The following is an 18,289-nucleotide window of genomic DNA, read 5'->3' on the forward strand; positions in this document are numbered from 1 at the left end:
TTTCAATTCAGTGTTTAATTTTGTTTTCTTTAGTATCTGCATTTCAGTGTTTCAAAATCTTATATGCGTTGGGTTTTATTTAAATAAATCATGTTCTAAATTAGAAACAAATTTGTTCCATGATTCTTTATCTTTCTGACACTTCTCTTTTAGCTATGACTCTTGTTCTTTTATATTCTATTTCATCTTCTAATCTTTTACTGCTTAACCATTTATGATAGGCTTCTTTTTTCATTTTGATTATTTCTTTGATTGTATTATCCCATATGTTCAGTTTTTTCCTTTTATTGAATTTTTTGGTCTTTCCTAAGTTTTCATTTGCTGCTGTATTTAGTATCGTTTTTATATTAAGCCATTCCATTTCTATTTCTTCAGTTTGTTTCATTTTATCTAGATATTGGTTAATTCTTTGTTCATATAGCCATTGTATATTTGTGTCATTCAGTAGTCTAGTTTTATAAACAAATGTTTCAATTTTTTTTTTCTGTTCTTGTTACTTGTAGCCATTTAGGTGGTAATCTTAATTTTATTTTAACAAGGAAGTGGTCACTGCTTATTTCACATCCTCTGTGAACTCTAACATCCAACAAAAGCTTTGTCTTTTCATTTAAGATAAAATAATCTAATAATATTGATTTCCATCCTCTTGCTGCCCAAGTATATTTATGTATGTCTTTATGTTTATAGAAAGAATTCATTATTTTTAGGTTATTATAAACTACAGGGTCGATTATTTTTTTACCATTTCTGTTTAGAGTATGCTCTCCATACATTCCTAAATTATTATTAATTTTCGTGTTTCCAATTCTTGCATTTAAGTCTCCTGCTAAAATTACGTAATCGTTTTTATTTATTTTATTATATATATATTTTGTAGCTGATTTTAAAATTCAATATTATCCAGTTCTCTTTCTTCTTCTGGGGCATATAAACCAATTATTGATAAATAACATCTATCTACAGTGGTATCTCACTAATCCGAACTAATAAAAACCGAGCTCGTTTGGATTAGTGAATTTTCCCCCAAGAGGCAATAATAACTAGCGTTTAAGATAATAATCAGATTCTAATGATACATCAATTTAATTCTGTGAATATATGAATTAACTGATAGAAAATGTGCTACTGTCCTGTAATATGAAACTTAAAAAATAATACAGTACACAAGTTTATTTTAATAAAAAAATTAGTTTGTATTTATCTGGATTGGTGAGGATTCTGATTTAATAAAATTGCATAGTTCAGTACATAACTTAATTTGCGTAAAAAATATCACTTTCTTGTAAACAACACACAAAAAAAAAGTTTCACAAAATAACACAAAAAAAAAAATATTTTTTTAAATTTCTTTATAAAAAAAGTTACTGATTTTCTCTGAGAGGAGACCTCCACATAGCCTTTAAAGGAATGCGGAGAACCGACCAGGGCTTCTGACCTAATGTCCAATCCTCACCTTCTCGTGGTGCACCCTGTTGGATATCTACTTTGATACTGAACGAACGAGGATGGGCTGGCAATTTGGGATTTAGCCGACCAAATTGTATTCTTATTGGTTAAACCAAAATAAAAAATGATGGTACAACATGACAAAATTTCATGCCGGCTGGGGCGTCACCCGGTTAAACAAGGCCCCCGTTGTTTTTGCCAGGGAACCAGGGCGAACAGCGAAAAGTCAGCTACTGGAACAAATCTGAAAACAAACCCCAACTCAACATCACCAGAGTTAAAGATCGGTACTATCAACGTAAGAAGCCTGAATGGCAAAGAAATGGAGGTAGCTGAGGAATTAGATAAGTACCAGATCGACATAATAGGGGTGACTGAAACAAAAAAGACCAAAACTGGTGAGATCTTTCTGAGCAATAAATACAAAATGTTATATTCAGGCAATGACAATCAAGGAAAAGGAGTAGCCATAGTATTCAACACAAAATACGAGGCTAATCTTCTTGAATGGCAGTCAGTCTCAAGTAGAGTAATGTGGGCAAATATGAGAATGGGGAACTGGACAATGAGACTTATTTGTGCCTATGGTCCCACAGAAGGTTCTACTAAGGTAGAAGTGGAGGAATTTTTTGAGGCTTTAGAAAAAGCAACTGACACAATGAAAAAGGAAAAGTTGGTCCTTGTTGGGGATCTAAATAGTAGAGTAGGAAATGATTGTGAGACATACAAAAATATTTTGGGAAAATTTGGAGAAAAGAGCAAAGCTAATAATAATGGCAAATATCTGTTGGATTTCTGCTCAGGACATGGACTGGTTATTACTAACACCATGTTCCAACATAAAAATGTGCACAAATTCACATGGAGAGAAGAGGCTAGGAATAAGAAAAGTCTCATTGACTATGTTATTGTTGATAGTGATGTTTTCTCCCTGGTGCAGGACACCAGAGTGTACAGAGGATTTGAAATTGGAAGTGATCACTATTTAGTCTTGAGCAGGATAAAATTGAATTTCATATTGAAAAGAATAACATGTAAGAAAGTTTTAAAGCGAATAAAAGTTGAGCAGCTCTCAGATGTGAACTGTAGACTAAAATACAGAAATATTATTGAAAAGAAAATGAAAGAGTTTGAGAACAGGAATCAAACCTTGGAGATTCAGTGGCAAACTCTGAAGAAAACCCTGATTGATTCAACCAGAGAGGCATGTGGTGAGATTGTCTGCAAGGATAGAAAAATCAGAACTCCATGGTGGACACAGGAAGTTAAAGAGGCAGTGAAGGAAAAGTAGAAAGCATATCAAAAGTTCCTGGCAAATAAGTCAGCTTTTGCTCTTAGAGAATACAGAGACAAATGTAAGAAAGCTAAACACTATGTAAAACTAGCTAAACAAAGGTCATGGGAGGGCTTTGGCAAGAACAAAGAAAATAAATATCAAGAAGGTGGCAAAATATTCTGGAGGTTGTTGAAGAAGCTTAGGAATGGAGGAAAGAGTGTTGTAAAAGGAATTAGAGATGATAAAGGTGAAATGAAAACAGGAGAAAAAGATATCCTTGAAGTATGGAGTAATTACTTTGAAAAACTGCTAAATGAAACAAGCAGTGATGACAGCACAGTGATAAAAAAACACTGACCAGGCATGCAGTCAGGAATACATATCCATACTTGAAGTAGAAAAAGCCATCAAAGGCTTGAAATGTGGAAAGGCAGCAGGAGTAGATGATATTCGACCAGAAATGCTGAAGTATGGTGGTATAAGAGTCTTACAGTGGCTGCACTGCATAGTTCAGAAAGCCTGGACAGAGGGACGAATTCCCGATGATTGGAGTAGAGCTCTCATAGTACCCATATATAAAAAGGGAAATAAAACTGAATGTGAGAATTACAGAGGTATTTCCCTACTGAGTGTTCCTGGCAAGATCTATGCAAGTATCCTTGAGAAACGGTTGAGAAGAATTGTGGAAGAAAAGCTTGGTGAAGAACAAGCTGGATTCAGGCCAAATAGAGGCTGTCAGGATCAGATCTTCACTTTACGACAAATAGTCGAGAAAGCATGGGAATATAACAAAGATCTGTATTTAAGTTTTGTCGAATTGGAAAAGGCATATGACAAGGTGCCAAGAGAGAAGCTATTCAATACACTGCAGTTATATGGTGTCATTGGGGCATTATATCAAGCAATACTTAGTCTTTATTTGAGTTGTGAGTCAGCAGTTAGAATTGAAGGAAGTACAGGAAGGTGGTTTAATATTAAATCTGGTGTGAGACAAGGATGTACATTATCCCCTTTGTTATTCATTATCTATATGGATCACATTATGAAGGAATGTGGTATTAAACCTGATATCAAAATTGGAGATGTTAATGTCAGCTCTTTGCTTTATGCGGATGATGTTATACTTCTAAATAAATCCGCTCCAAGTCTGCAAGATTCTCTGACTAAATTGAATAGCTGTTGTAATAGATATGGTATGAAGGTCAGCAATAAAAAGACAAAGACAATGAAAATAGGCAGAATCATTGAAAATGTCAACTGTGTTGTGAATGGAGAACCTGTGGAACAAGTAAAGCATTTCAGCTATTTAGGCACAATTTTTACTGAAGATGGTAAACTAAATATAGAAATAGACAACAGAATCAGCAAAGCTGGTATCGTGGGAAGTCAATTGAATAAATTCATATGGAATAAGAAAGAAATTAGTCGGAACACTAAATTAGCTGTATACAAGACTGTGTTCAAACCAATTTTAACTTATGGATCTGAGAGCTGGGTCAGAAGTAAAACACTTGACCAAAGACTAGAGACCGCAGATATGAGAGTCCTGAAAAAGATTATAGGCGTGAACAGATGGCATCAATGGCAATATCATATTAAAAATGAGGATATTAGGAAAGAACTTGACATTGTCAGCATCCAGGAATGCATTAGCAGAGCTAATCTCAGATGGTATGGTCACTTAAATAGAATGGGAGAGGAAAGATTAGCAAAACAAGTGTTCTCTGCCAGGTTGGAAGGAAAATGACCCAGAGGAAGACCAAGATATAGGTGGATTGATACGGTACAAAGTGCCTTAGACGATAGAAATATAAGATCTGATAATGTTGAAGTCTTGACAAGTAACAGACTGATTTGGAGGAAAATTGTAGATAGGAAGTTAGTAATGATGTAATTTTTTCATGTAGTACTGTCATATCCTGTACACCCCTTGAGGGTACATGGCAGGAATTTGATGATGATGATTTTCTTTTGCTTCTTGCAAGCTAAACTTTTTTCGAATGCTTCTTCTCGGAGCTGCATTAGCAATAAAATTTTGTGGAATGGTGTATCATTCTGCTTACTATACACATATTAAAAATATCAACTGCTTCTTCATGTTTTACTTTTTTTTCTTCGAATTCTTTATTGTCATCATCGTCTGCTTATTCATTCTGTAGCGTCATATTTATAATTTCAGCATCTGATTTGATTTCGAATTCACTTTCGGTTCTACCTCTGATCCATTCTGTAACATCTATTTGTGAAATTTCAACATTTGGATTTATAATTCTAACCAAATTATGCACGTTTTGAATTTCTGCTTTTTGTGTATCACCGTAGTTATCTTCATAAATTCTAGAAGGCCACTTCAAAGTACATCGCTGTTGAGCGTCATGAAAAAATAGGCCTACAGTATGACCGTACAATCAACAGTATGAAAAAAAAAAAATACTGTACTGTAATAATAATAAAATAAATAATAGTTAAAATAATGATTATTAAATAAAAAGAATTGTACACAAAATAATAATACGTAATAAATAAAACTTTTTTTTTCCTTTCAAACCACAGTTCGGATTACTGGAGGGTTGGGACTAAAGAGGTTCGGATTAGCGAGATACTACTGTATTTTTATTCTAGCTTCTGTTATTGTTTCACTGCTAGAAAACCATGGGATAAACAATGTTGTTTCACATTACTGCTGAATTAAAAGATAATTACTGATACTTTTTAAAAGTTGTGAGAAAATAATTGTGTATATCAATGATGCATTCAAGAACTGGTAAACCAGGTTTACCAGTTAAATATTTGACGTTAGATAAATAATGCATATTCTCTATCTTTAATATTGGATAATTGTTACATTGTTCAATTATTTTCCCTTCTTTGCAGCTCTAAGTAATTTTCGTAATTCCTCTTCCCTCCTATGTCTTTAGTTTCCTTAGTATAAAAATTAAGATTTTTTTTTTGTTGATTACAGCCTTTTCTTAAGCTGTAATTGGTGCTTTGGATTGCGATGAAAGTACTGAATTAATATGTTGAATTTAATATGCAGTTTAATCTTATTTGTGCTCACCTATATATCCTAGAGCATCACATATACACCAGTAATTTTTCTTTTTGTGTAGATTTCACTATATGAATAAAACTTTATTATTTAGAAGTGTTTTTCGCTTCATTATATAAAACTAAAGATCTCCATCACTCCAAATCTACTTCAGAGATAAATTCAAATCGGCTCTTTGCTTGTGCTGCTTGCCCATTGAAAGAATAGATAACTTTCTCAGTACTAAAATGCAGCTCATTAATTAAAAATAATATTTTCTTATGCCTCATTTTGCAACTAGTTTCATTTATTAATATAATCTAAGGAAACAAATACTTAATTTTTTATTTTTTCATTCTTTTCCTTTAAATAAAATAGATTAGAAGAAGGAGAAGATTCATCATCACAACCAATGGATGAGAAAAAAAAGCAACGGGAGCAGGTAGGAACTAAAAAAGAAATAATTCTTTATATAAATCCTCATTTTTCGTTTTTCAGCATCTACAGTTTTCATGGAAATAGAAAAAAGTGTTCTCCAAGCTTTTCCTAGTACATCTTGTTCTCTTGAACCCTCTTTCTTATAGTTTTTGATGGTTTCTACTTCCACAGTATTTCTTAGCTTTCACCATTTCTTTTCATGTGTCAAAACTACTGTAATCCCATGTTCAGTTTTCTTCCCTTCCTGTTCATAATTATTTTACTTTGCAGTAGAATACTTCATTGTGATTTTATTTTAGATTACTAAATTATGCATTCTCTGACTTTGATATTCCACTCTTTTTTAATGTCGCTAATGCAAGCCATATTGTGATTGTTCCTCTTGGTGCTTAAGTCTTTCTTCTTTTGGTTCTCTTTTCACTCAACCTATTTTTGTTTTCGTGTTTACACTTCCAACTGTGACATATGCTTAGTAGAAAAGAGAAACATATATCATTGTAACATAAGTTACAAAAGGGATCTTATAACATTTAAGTAGAGCAAATTTTTTTTATTTTTCAGCACATGATAGGAAGTGAGGAAATGAAGATGACCAGTAGAAGTCATCTACTGGATCAAACTGCAATTCAACATCAGAAGAATTCAAGATAGGCACCTCAGCATATATGAAGTATCAATAGAAAAGAGGTGGAACCAGTGGAAGAATTCAAGAAATAACATTATCATCAAATTCCTGCCATGTACCCTCAAGGGGTGTACAGGATATGATAGTACTACATGAAAAAAATTACATCATTACTAACTTCTTATCTACAATTTTCCTCCAAATCAGTCTGTTACTTGTCAAGACTCCAACATTATCAGATCTTATATTTCTGTCGTCTAAGGCACTTTGTACCGTATCAGTCCACCTATATCTTGGTCTTTCTCTGGGTCGTTTTGCTGCCAACCTGGCAGAGAACATTTGTTTTGCTAATCTTTCTTCGCCCATTCTGTTTAAGTGACCATACCACCTGAGATTAGCTCTGCTAACGCATTCCTGGATGCTGACAATGTCAAGTTCTTTCCTAGTATCCTCGTTTTTAATATGATATTGCCATTGATGCCATTTGTTCACGCCTATAATCTTTCTCAGGACCCTCATATCTGCGGTCTCTAGTCTTTGGTCAAGTGTTTTACTTCTGACCCAGCTCTCAGATTCATATGTTAAAACTGGTTTGAACACTGTCTTGTAAACAGCTAATTTAGTGTTCCGACTAATTTCTCTCTTATTCCATATGAATTTATTCAATTGACTTCCCACCATACCAGCTTTGCTGATTCTGTTGTCTATTTCTATATTGAATTTACCATCTTCAGTAAAAATCGTGCCTAAGTAGCTGAAATATTTTATTTGTTCCACAGGTTCTCCATTCACAACACAGTTGACATTTTCAATGATTCTGCCTATTTTCATTATCTTTGTCTTTTTATTGCTGACCTTCATACCATATCTATTACAACAGCTATTCAATTTAGTCAGAGAATCTTGCAGACTTGTAGCAGATTTATTTAGAAGTATAACATCATCCGCATAGAGCAAAGAGCTGACATTAATATCTCCAATTTTGATATCATGTTTAATACCACTTTCCTTCATAATGAATAACAGGGGATAATGTAGATGCTTGTCTCACACCAGATTTAACATTAAACCATCTTCCTGTACTTCCTTCTATTCTAACAGCTGACATACAACTCGAATAAAAACTAAGTATTGCTTGATATAATGTCCCATTCACACCATATAATTGCAGCGTATTGAATAGCTTCTCTCTTGGTACCTTGTCATATGCCTTTTCCAATTCGACAAAACTTAAATACAGATCTTTGTTATATTCCCATGCTTTCTCGACTATTTGTCGTAAAGTGAAGATCTGATCCTGACATCCTCTATTTCGCCTGAATCCAGCTTGTTCTTCACCAAGCTTTTCTTCCACAATTCTTCTCAACCGTTTCTCAAGTATACTTGCATAGATCTTGCCAGGAACACCCAGTAGGGAAATACCTCTGTAATTCTCACATTCAGTTTTATTTCCCTTTTTATATATGGGTACTATGAGAACTCTACTCCAATCATTGGGAATTCGGCCATCTGTCCAGGCTTTCTGAACTATCTAGTGCAGCTACTGTAAGACTCTTTTACCACCATACTTCAGCATTTCTGGTCAAATATCATCTACTCCTGCTGCCTTTCCACATTTCAAGCCTTTGATGACTTTTGCTACTTCAAGTATGGATATGTATTCCTGACTGCATGCCTGGTCAGTGTTTTTTATCATTGTGTCATCACTGCTTGTTTCATTTAGCAGTTTTTCAAAGTAATTACTCCATACTTCAAGGATATCTTTTTCTTCCATTTTCATGTCATCTTTATCATCTCTAACTCCTTTTACAACACTCTTTCCTCCATTCCTAAGCTTCTTCAACAACCTCCAGAATATTTTGCCACCTTCTTAATATTTATTTTCTATATTCTTGCCAAAGTCCTCCCATGACTTTTGTTTAGCTAGTTTTACACAGTGTTTAGCATTCTTGCATTTGTCTCTATATTCTCAGCACAAGCTGACTTATTTGACAGGAACTTTTGATATGCTTTCTTTTCCTTCACTGCCTCTTTAACTTCCTGTGTCCACCAGGGAGGTCTGATTTTTTTTATCCTTGCAGATAACCTCACCATATGCCTCTCTGGAAGAATCAGTCATTGTTTTCTTCAGAGTTTGCCACTGGATCTCCAAGGTTTGATTCCTGTTCTCAAAATCTTTCATTTTTTTTTCAATAATCTTTCTGTATTTTAGTGTACAGTTCACATCTGAGAGCTGCTCAACTTTTATTCGCTTTAAAACTTTCTTACATGTTATTCTTTTCAATATGAAATTCAATTTTATCCTGCTCAAGACTAAATAGTGATCACTTCAATTTCAAATCCTCTGTACACTCTGGTGTCCTGCACCAGTGAGAAAACATCACTATCAACAATAACATAGTCAATGAGACTTTTCTTATTCCTAGCCTCTTCTCTCCACGTGAATTTGTGCACATTTTTATGTTGGAACATGGTGTTAGTAATAACCAGTCCATGTCTCCTGAGCAGAAATCCAACAGATATTTGTCATTATTATTAGCTTTGCTTCTTTCTCCAAATTTTCCCAAAACATTTTTGTATGTCTGACAATCACTTCCTACTCTGCTATTTAGATCCCCAACAAGGACCAACTTTTCCATTTTCATTATGTCAGTAGCTTTCTCTAGAGCCTCAAAAAATTCCTCCACTTCTACCTTAGTAGAACCTTCTGTGGGACCATAGAGACAAATAAGTCTCATTGTCCAGTTTCCCATTCTCATACTTGCCCACATTACTCTACTTGAGACTGCCAGCCATTCAAGAAGATTAGCCTTGTATTTTGTATTGAATACTATGGCTACACCTTCTTTTCCTTGATTGTCATTGCCTGAATATAACATTTTGTATTTATTGCTCAGAAAGATCCCACCGGTTTTTGTCTTTTTTGTTTTAGTCACCCCTATTATGTCGATCTGGTACTTATCTAATTCCTCAGCTACCTCCATTTCTTTGCCATTCAGGCTTCTTACGTTGATAGTACCGATCTTTAACTCTGATGTGGAGTTGGGGTTTGTTTTCAGATTTGTAAGAAATAACGTCGATAATAATAATTGGTGTTATCAAACAAAATAGACAAAAACAAGTGAGATTCCTCTAAATAACTAATACAACATGGCAATAATGATCAGGGAAAGAAAGGAGTGGCTACAGTATTCAGCACTAAAAATTCTTCTTGCCAGAAAGTTTCAACTAATGTGGACAAATATCAAAATGTCAAATCAGACTTATTTGTGCCCATGGTCCTATAGAAGGCTTTATTAAGGAAGAAGTAGAGAAAGTTTTCAGTCATTATAGAAGGCAGCTGATTTGAACAAAAAAAAAAAAAAAAAGCAAATGTTGGTCCACAGTGGACATCTTAACAGCAGAGTAAGAAATAGTTTGAGGAAAGTTGAAGAAAAGAGCAAAGCTAATAATAATGGATAGTATCTGCTGGATTTCTGTTCAAAACATGGACTAGGCATTACTGACACCATGTTCCATAAAGATGTACACAAATTCACATAGAGAGAAGACACAAGAAGAAAGTCTTTATCGACTTTCTGTGTATTGAATGTATATGTGTTACTATTGATATCTTCATGCTAGTTCAGATGAGTATATGCAAAATATTTGAAAAAAGGAAGTGATCATCTTTTAGTTTTGAGCAGGATAAAGTTGAATATCATTTAAAAGAAAAGTGGATGAAGTTTTTAGTTGAACAGTTTCAGGCATGAATTGTAGATTCAAATATGCAAATATAATATTTGTATATTTGAGTCTTAATTCAGTTTGAAAACAAGAATCAAAGCTTTGCACACTAAAAAAAACTTTGATTCAAGTAGAGAGGCATGTGGTGAAGTGGTCTGTAAGAATAGAAAAATTAATTCTTTTTTGGACTCGGGGAAATTAAAAAAGCAGTCATTGAAAAGAAGACTGTATTGAAAGTTCCTAGCAAGTAAGTCAGCATATTATGAGAGAATACAGGAAAAATGCAAGAAAGTAAAGCAGCAATGTAAAATGTAGGAGTCCCCTGATATTTATCTTCCGTATGAATACAGAAGATAAATATCAGGAAGGTGGCAAATGTTCTACAGGCTATTAAAAAGCTTAGAAATGGAATAAAAGTACTATAAAAGGAATCAGATTTTAAATGTGACATGTAAACTAAAGATAAAGATTTTCTCTCTGTCTGGAGTTATTAATTAACTCTGAAAGATTGTTAATTCAAATAATAAGTGACAGAACTGTGGTAGAAAATTCAAGAATTCGATTTTGGTTGAATACCAATACTTGAGGTTGTAAAAAAAAAAAATAAATAAAATAAAATAAAATCCATCAAAAACTTGAAATATGGAAAGGCAGCTGGATTAGATGATATTTGACCAGAAATGCTGAAATATGGTATAAAAGTTTTACATTAGCTACACTGCATAATGGTCAAATGGTGGATGATTGAAGTACGGCTCTCATAGTACTCATCTGTAAAATGAAAAAGAAAAGACAGTGATTTACATACTGAGTGTTCTGGGGAAGATTTATTTAAGCATACTTGAGAAGAGTCTAAAAAAATGAAAAGGTAAATTGGTGAAGAACAAACTTGGTTCAAGGCCAGATAGTTGTTGTCAGGATTAGATTTTCTCTTTAACCACCTTAATTTAATGGCCATTATGGATCAAATACACATCCTCATACGCTTCATATCCATCATATATTTCAATGTAATATCAATGGCATTAAAATTTTAATATGCACTTCGCATCCGTTGGAACTTGGACATATATATATATATATACACGTCCTGGCCGGTGGAATGGTTGAGAAATTATGGAATATAAGGATCTGTATTTAGGTTTTGTAGATCTGGAAAAGGCAAATGACAAGTTGCCAAGAGAAAAGCTGTTCAAATCGTTAAAATTATTTAGAATAAATGGAACGCTGCTAAGCCCAGATGAGAAAAGAGTGTTGTAATTGTGGCTAGCAACCATACTCCATAAAAAAAAATTCAGTTACAGAAACCTCGAAGAGTGAAGAAAATCAAACTGGTTCTGCTGTAGAATCACCAGACGAAATGATGCAGGTTGGTGAAAGCTATCTTAGACAAGCCAACAGGCGGAAGGCTCTTAGAATGGATATCTTTTCATGCAAATCTGTGATCAAAATTGGATATAGAACATCCGGACACTACATGAATCTGAAAAGCACTTCAAATGGCAAAGAATACAAAATATGAATAGCAGGATTAAATGGCACTTCTGCCATGTTCTGAAAACCTAGAGAATGAAGAACATAGCAGAGATCATTTTGATGATGACAGCGGAAGTAAGAAAGTCACTATTGGAATGGAACTCGGTGTCTGAAAGAATAATAAAAAGCTACATTCAAAACATGTATAAAAATGTTATTATAATAAACATTTGCCCCTACAAACAGCACTTGGAAGAAAAAGATTTTATTACCTACCACACACACACACACACAGAGAGAGAGAGTTAAACTTGGTTAGCAAAAGAGATATGATCTTACTTCTGGAAGCTGCAAAGGTATGGAAAGACAATAGTGAACATGAAGTAGTTATGGGAAAAAGACTAGGAGATGAAAATAGAATATTATTCAAGGACTTCTGTGTATTTAATAACTTAGTCATAGAAGATAGTCTTTAAATATAAGAATACACATAAACAGACCTGAATCTCACCATGCAGAAAGAGTAAAAATCAAATATATCACATAGCAATATATAAATCATGGCACCTTGCAGATGTGAGATGTAGAGAGGAGCAGATGCATACACAGACCACATACTAGTAGTAGCAAAGTTATTTAATCAAGGAGCAAAAGAAACTGGTAGAATAAATATTAATAAACTGAAAAATAATATGTTATGGAAAACTTTGCTTATATGATTAAAAGTGTATAATTGTTTTATATTTTATATCTTGTCATTTACTAATACAATATGAAGGAAAAAAATTGAGATATAAAAAGAAATCAATTATACAATGAAACAGCTGAAGAAATACTAAGAAAACATAAGAGTCCAAAAAAAAAAAATTGATAACAGATAAAACAATACTCCTAAGTGAGGAATAAAATGAAATGAAATGAAATTAGAAGAAAATTACTCCAAAGTCAAAATAAAGAAGAGGGAAAAGAGATCAATAATGTACAAGGAAAAAAAAATAGACAAGAAAAATGTCAGGGATGAAGAAACATGTAATGAGGCTGAATAGGCTGCAGTATATTTTGATTCCGAGAAAGTATTCAGAATAACAAGGAAGACAATTTGTGTGTGGGGGGGGGCATTAAAAAAGAGAGACCAATAAGGGACACACAAAGAAATATATTGATGAGGCAAAAAAGAGATGGATAGAATACTTTTGGGATATATTAAATGGTGAAATCATTACAGCAAACCATAATCCCAGAAAATACTGAAACAGAAACCTCATATATAGGAGACAACAAAAGAAGAAATAAGTAAAGAATTAAAGAGACTCAGAAATGGCAAAATGCAGGGATAGTATTACTTCCAAGCTTCCATGGAGTCTGAAGACTCATTCCAGGGATAGGCAATATACAGGCAGGCATCCACAGAGATACTGTACTTGCTACTAAAAATGAAATATGAAAAGAGAATGGCCAGATAATTGGAATACAGGACTATTGGTGAAAATACCAAAGAGTATACAACATAATGCAAAAACAGAGGGCTATCTCTTGTTGAAGTTAGTGATACTTGTTAGAGCCATTAGTGAAATCTTGACTAGAATAATATTAGAAAGAATGAAACATGGAATTGAAAATAAATTGAGGAAAGAACAAGTAGCTTTCAGACTTAATAGATTATTATTATTATAATAGGGGCGCTTTAGCAGCAAGCGGTAGCAGGCACGCTATTTCGATACTCCCACATTTTAAGTTGCAAAGTAGATTATTTTCTGGTGAATTAAAATTTAAAGTGTATCAGCGAATTCCATTCTTCAAGCTGAACATATTAACGTAACTATCAGTTAAGTAATAAGTATATTATAAGTATTCAAAGTTCGAAGTATATGTTGGTCAACTGCGCAAGAAGACAACAAAGGAAGTCGCCATATTAGAAATTACAGCACGATCGTCAAACAAGAATTATAAAGTGCTACAATTGCCATGAAGTCCTAACTGGGGAAGAAAACCACATAACATGCAAGAACTGCCAGAGAAACATGCATTTTCTGTGTTCGGGAACGTCTGAGATGACTTGACAGCGAAAATCAAATGCGAAGTGAAGAGTGGAAATGTCCCCAGTGTAGAGAAAACAAAGGAATGTCACCTTCAACTGCAGGCAGTAAACAGATAATGCAGCAATCAACAGCAGACGGAATGAAAAACAAAGAAAACAACAACGGAAACCCAGGTGAGCCAACTTTGAATGCTCTACTTGAAATTAGATTAAAAAACCTAAAAGACTGTTTAATCGACTTTGTGAGAGAACTATTTGAAAAACATACCATACAGATTACCGAAAAATTCAACCAATATGAGGAATTTATTAAATTTACTAATAACTTGGTAGGAGATGTATTACAGACCGTCAGAGAAATTAAAAACATTGTTAAAGAGCTAATGGAAAGACAGCATAATCTAATTAAAGAGACAACGGAACTACAACAAGAACTAAACTCTTTAAAGCAACAGTATGAACTCTTAAACCAACAGCAATATAAAAATGATCTCCTGATAGATTGTCTCTGGAAATTGCAATGGAACATCTAAAAGACACTGTAATGCAACTAAACCAAAAAATTGGTGCTCCCATTGAATCAAAAGATATCCAGTCAGTACCACAAAAAGGAAAAGATAAATAATTCCCGTCCTCCTCCCATTGTTGTGCGACTCGCCAACAGCCCAACAAAAATTGCACTTATAAACGCTAACAGGATTAAAAAAACAGTGGTCAAGGATCTGAAAGGAGCCCATGACAATACCGCTAATTACTTGTTCGAATACTTAATGCCTTATTACCAGAAACTATTCTATCAAATAAGGAAAGTAAAAAGAGAAAAAATTGCCAATTTATATGGATAAGAGACAGCAAAATATTCCTTAAAAAGATGCAAAACCAATCCAAATAAAATCCATAGAAGACCTCAACAGTCTGTCACATTCAAAAATATTGTCGCCTCGTAAAGAAGGGAACAGCACACCAACCTACATGAATGAAGACCATCAAGCAGATGTAATCGCCCCGGAAAATCATAATTGCCACATTCTGAAATCAATAACAGAATGGAAACAAGTGACTATCTCCAAAAAAGGACTATCTATTTTCCACATCAACATAAGAAGCATTCAAAAATACTGGCTGACCCTGCAAGCTTATCTGAAGGAAGATATAGACAACATAGACATTTTAATACTGACTGAAGTATCTACGACAAACGAAGAGTCAACCATCTACCAAATGCCACACTTCCAACAACACAAACACTGCAGACAAACTAAACGAGGAGGTGGTATAATAATATTTACCAAACAAACTAGAATACGTAGAAAACATATGCATCAAAATTAAAAACATCAAACAAGAAAACTCCTTGAAATTAAACGCAATATACAGACCCGAACTTAGCACCACAAATTTCCTAGATGAACTAAACAGATGGCTCTTAGCCACGAAAGAAGGCACGTCAGAATACTTGATAATAATAGGAGACATGAATATAAACATTAGGAACATAAATAACAACACAGAACAATATCTAGACCTCTTATAAGCATATAACATAATCCCATCCATACAGTCATACACACAAGAAGAGATAGTTGGAAATACAACAACCTCATCCTGTATTGACCACATAAATATTCGAGCCCCTTCAAACAGCCACACAGCAGCGATCATAACATGCAAACTGGCTGACCACTACTTCACAGCATTACAGCTACACACTGAACCAGAACCCATAAAACTCACTGAGACTACAAAACAGTATTATAGCATTCTAAACGAAACAATAGTAAACGACGAAATCAGAAAAACAGACTGGATGCAGATAGCATCTTCAGAACTCTGCTGAAGCTGTATATAATAATCTTAACCATGCATTTAAAAAAATATATAACAAAGCATTAACAAAAATAAAAATACGTTCCCAAACAAAACAGAATCCATGGATAACAGACATACAAAGAAAAGATGCCTTATTATTTATAGACGCCAAACAATATTGCTTTACAAGCTCGATACAAAAGAAAACGGAATCTCCTAACAACACAGATTAGAACTGCAAAAAGAAACTACTACAGCAACAAATTAACAACAGCTCAGAACGACATAAAGGAAACCTGACACCTGATTAATGAAATGCTGGACAATATACAGAACCACTGCCTCAGAAACAATAAAACATAGCTTTGCTTGCAACCCCAAATCCCTCAAACAGTTGGCAAACAACTTTAATCAGCACTTTGTGAACTCTGTCCAAAAACTACAAGAAACAACCTTCCCTCACAAAAGCGAATATTCTCCACTAGGTCCATGAGCAACCCAGTCGATGTGGTTCCCTACAGTAACAAAAGAACTCTCACTGGCAATTCAGCAAATTATCCCTAACAAAGGACCATGGATAGATGGAATCAGACCAAAAGACATTAAGAAACACTCAACCAACCTATGTCCAGTTATATAAAAACTGTTAATTAAATCTTCAAAACGGGACACATACCTGAAACACTAAAGACTGCATTAATCACATCCATACGCAAACATGGAAAAAGAAACAGAAGTAATTACAGACCCATCGCCACGTTGTCTGTAATCAATCAAATCATGGTGTGCACTGCAAATTCTCCACATACGTTGAAAATTTTCAAATCATACCCAAAACACAATATGGCTTTCAAAAAAAAAAAAAAAAAAAGGAACAACACTCCTGGAAGATTTCATAGACCTAATAAATGCTGCATTGGATAAAAACAGAATAACATTAGTCGTATTCATTGACAAAAGCATTTGACACACTAACACACAAAACCTTATTAATGAAACTAACACATATCAGAATTGGAGGTCATCTACTCCAGTGGTTTAAAACATACATGTAATACAGGAAGCACATCACATGTATAGGATCAACATACAGCAAAGAGGTACTGGTAACCTGTGGAGTACCGCAAGGAGCTGTCCTATCTCCCATTCTATTTAACATATACATACACAACATGAGCCATCTTCCCTTAAAAAGTAAAATCTTCCAGTACGCAGACAACACGGCCATAGTATCCATTCACAACAACACGAATATGCAACACGACATCAATCAAATCACTAACTGGTTAACCAAAAATGACATATATATATAAACCCCAGAAAAACAAAGCTAATGATATTCAAAAACCCCCAAACCCTGCCCATAGAAACCAAATATCTCACTATCCGACATTTACCCACCTATGCACAAGGCGCTGAACCTAAAACCACAACCATCATGCAGGTGAAAACAACACACTATCTCAGACTTCACTTCGATGCTGATCAAAGTTGGAATAGTCATATAAACTGCCTACACACCAAGCTTAGGATAATAGCAAGCAAACTATACCGATTAAAAGACATAGCCCCAACACAAATAAAAATGCTAATCTATTAAGCATTATGTGAAAACATTTTAACTTACGCAATCACATCATATGCATTCTGTCCAGACTACAGACTTAACAGGTTACAACGGTTGCAAGATAAAATGGTAAAACTGGATTTTACCATTTTATCTTGAAAAAGAGTTAAACAGTGAAACAGCAGTTGAAGCCTTCCCAAGCATGTACAAACGAACAGTGAAATCAACACCTAGCTTGCGACCAGTATAGAAACATAACCACGAAACCACCACCATCTATTATCTTCCTCAGATAAGCTCTGCAAAGCTTTGAGGAAGAAATCAGAAATGCCTCCCAGACTATTATCATCATCATCATCAAATTCCTGCCATTACCCTCAAGGGGTGTACAGGATATGATCGTACTACATGAAAAAAATTACATCATTACTAACTTCCTATCTACAATTTTCCTCCAAATCAGTCTGTTACTTGTCAAGACTCCAACATTATCAGATCTTATATTTCTATCGTCTAAGGCACTTTGTACTGTATCAATCCACCTATATCTTGGTTTTCCTCTGGGTCGTTTTGTTGCCAACCTCGCAGAGAACACTTGTTTTGCTAATCTTTCTTCGCCCATTCTGTTTAAGTGACCATACCACCTGAGATTAGTTCTGCTAATGCATTCCTGGATGCTGACAATGTCAAGTTCTTTCCTAATATCCTCGTTTTTAATATGATACTGCCATTGATGCCACCTGTTCACGCCTATAATCTTTTTCAGGACTCTCATATCTGCGGTCTCTAGTATTTGGTCATGTGTTTTATTTCTGACCCAGCTCTCAGATCCATAAGTTAAAACTGGTTTGAACGCTGTC

General features: G+C 34.3%; 1 protein-coding gene across 4 annotated transcripts in view; it reads left to right on the forward strand.

Annotated features, from left to right (window-relative positions):
- Positions 1-18,289, forward strand: part of Acn (apoptotic chromatin condensation inducer acinus) — a 229,813-nt gene that overhangs the window by 82,591 nt on the left and 128,933 nt on the right. For all 4 annotated transcript variants that reach the window (XR_016549792.1, XR_016549793.1, XM_090407980.1 and 1 more), the window contains exon 4: positions 6,129-6,192. Coding sequence is in view for 2 of the 4 variants with exons in the window: in XM_090407980.1 (XP_090264106.1) it covers positions 6,129-6,192 (64 nt within the window). In the remaining 2 variants the exon portion in view is untranslated. The remainder of the gene's footprint in view (positions 1-6,128; positions 6,193-18,289) is intronic.

The sequence above is a fragment of the Typopeltis vanoorti genome, chromosome 18, assembly GCF_054136105.1.
Source record: "Typopeltis vanoorti isolate ZY-2024b chromosome 18, IOZ_Tvanoo_1.0, whole genome shotgun sequence".
Classification (NCBI taxonomy): Eukaryota; Metazoa; Arthropoda; class Arachnida; order Uropygi; family Thelyphonidae; genus Typopeltis; species Typopeltis vanoorti.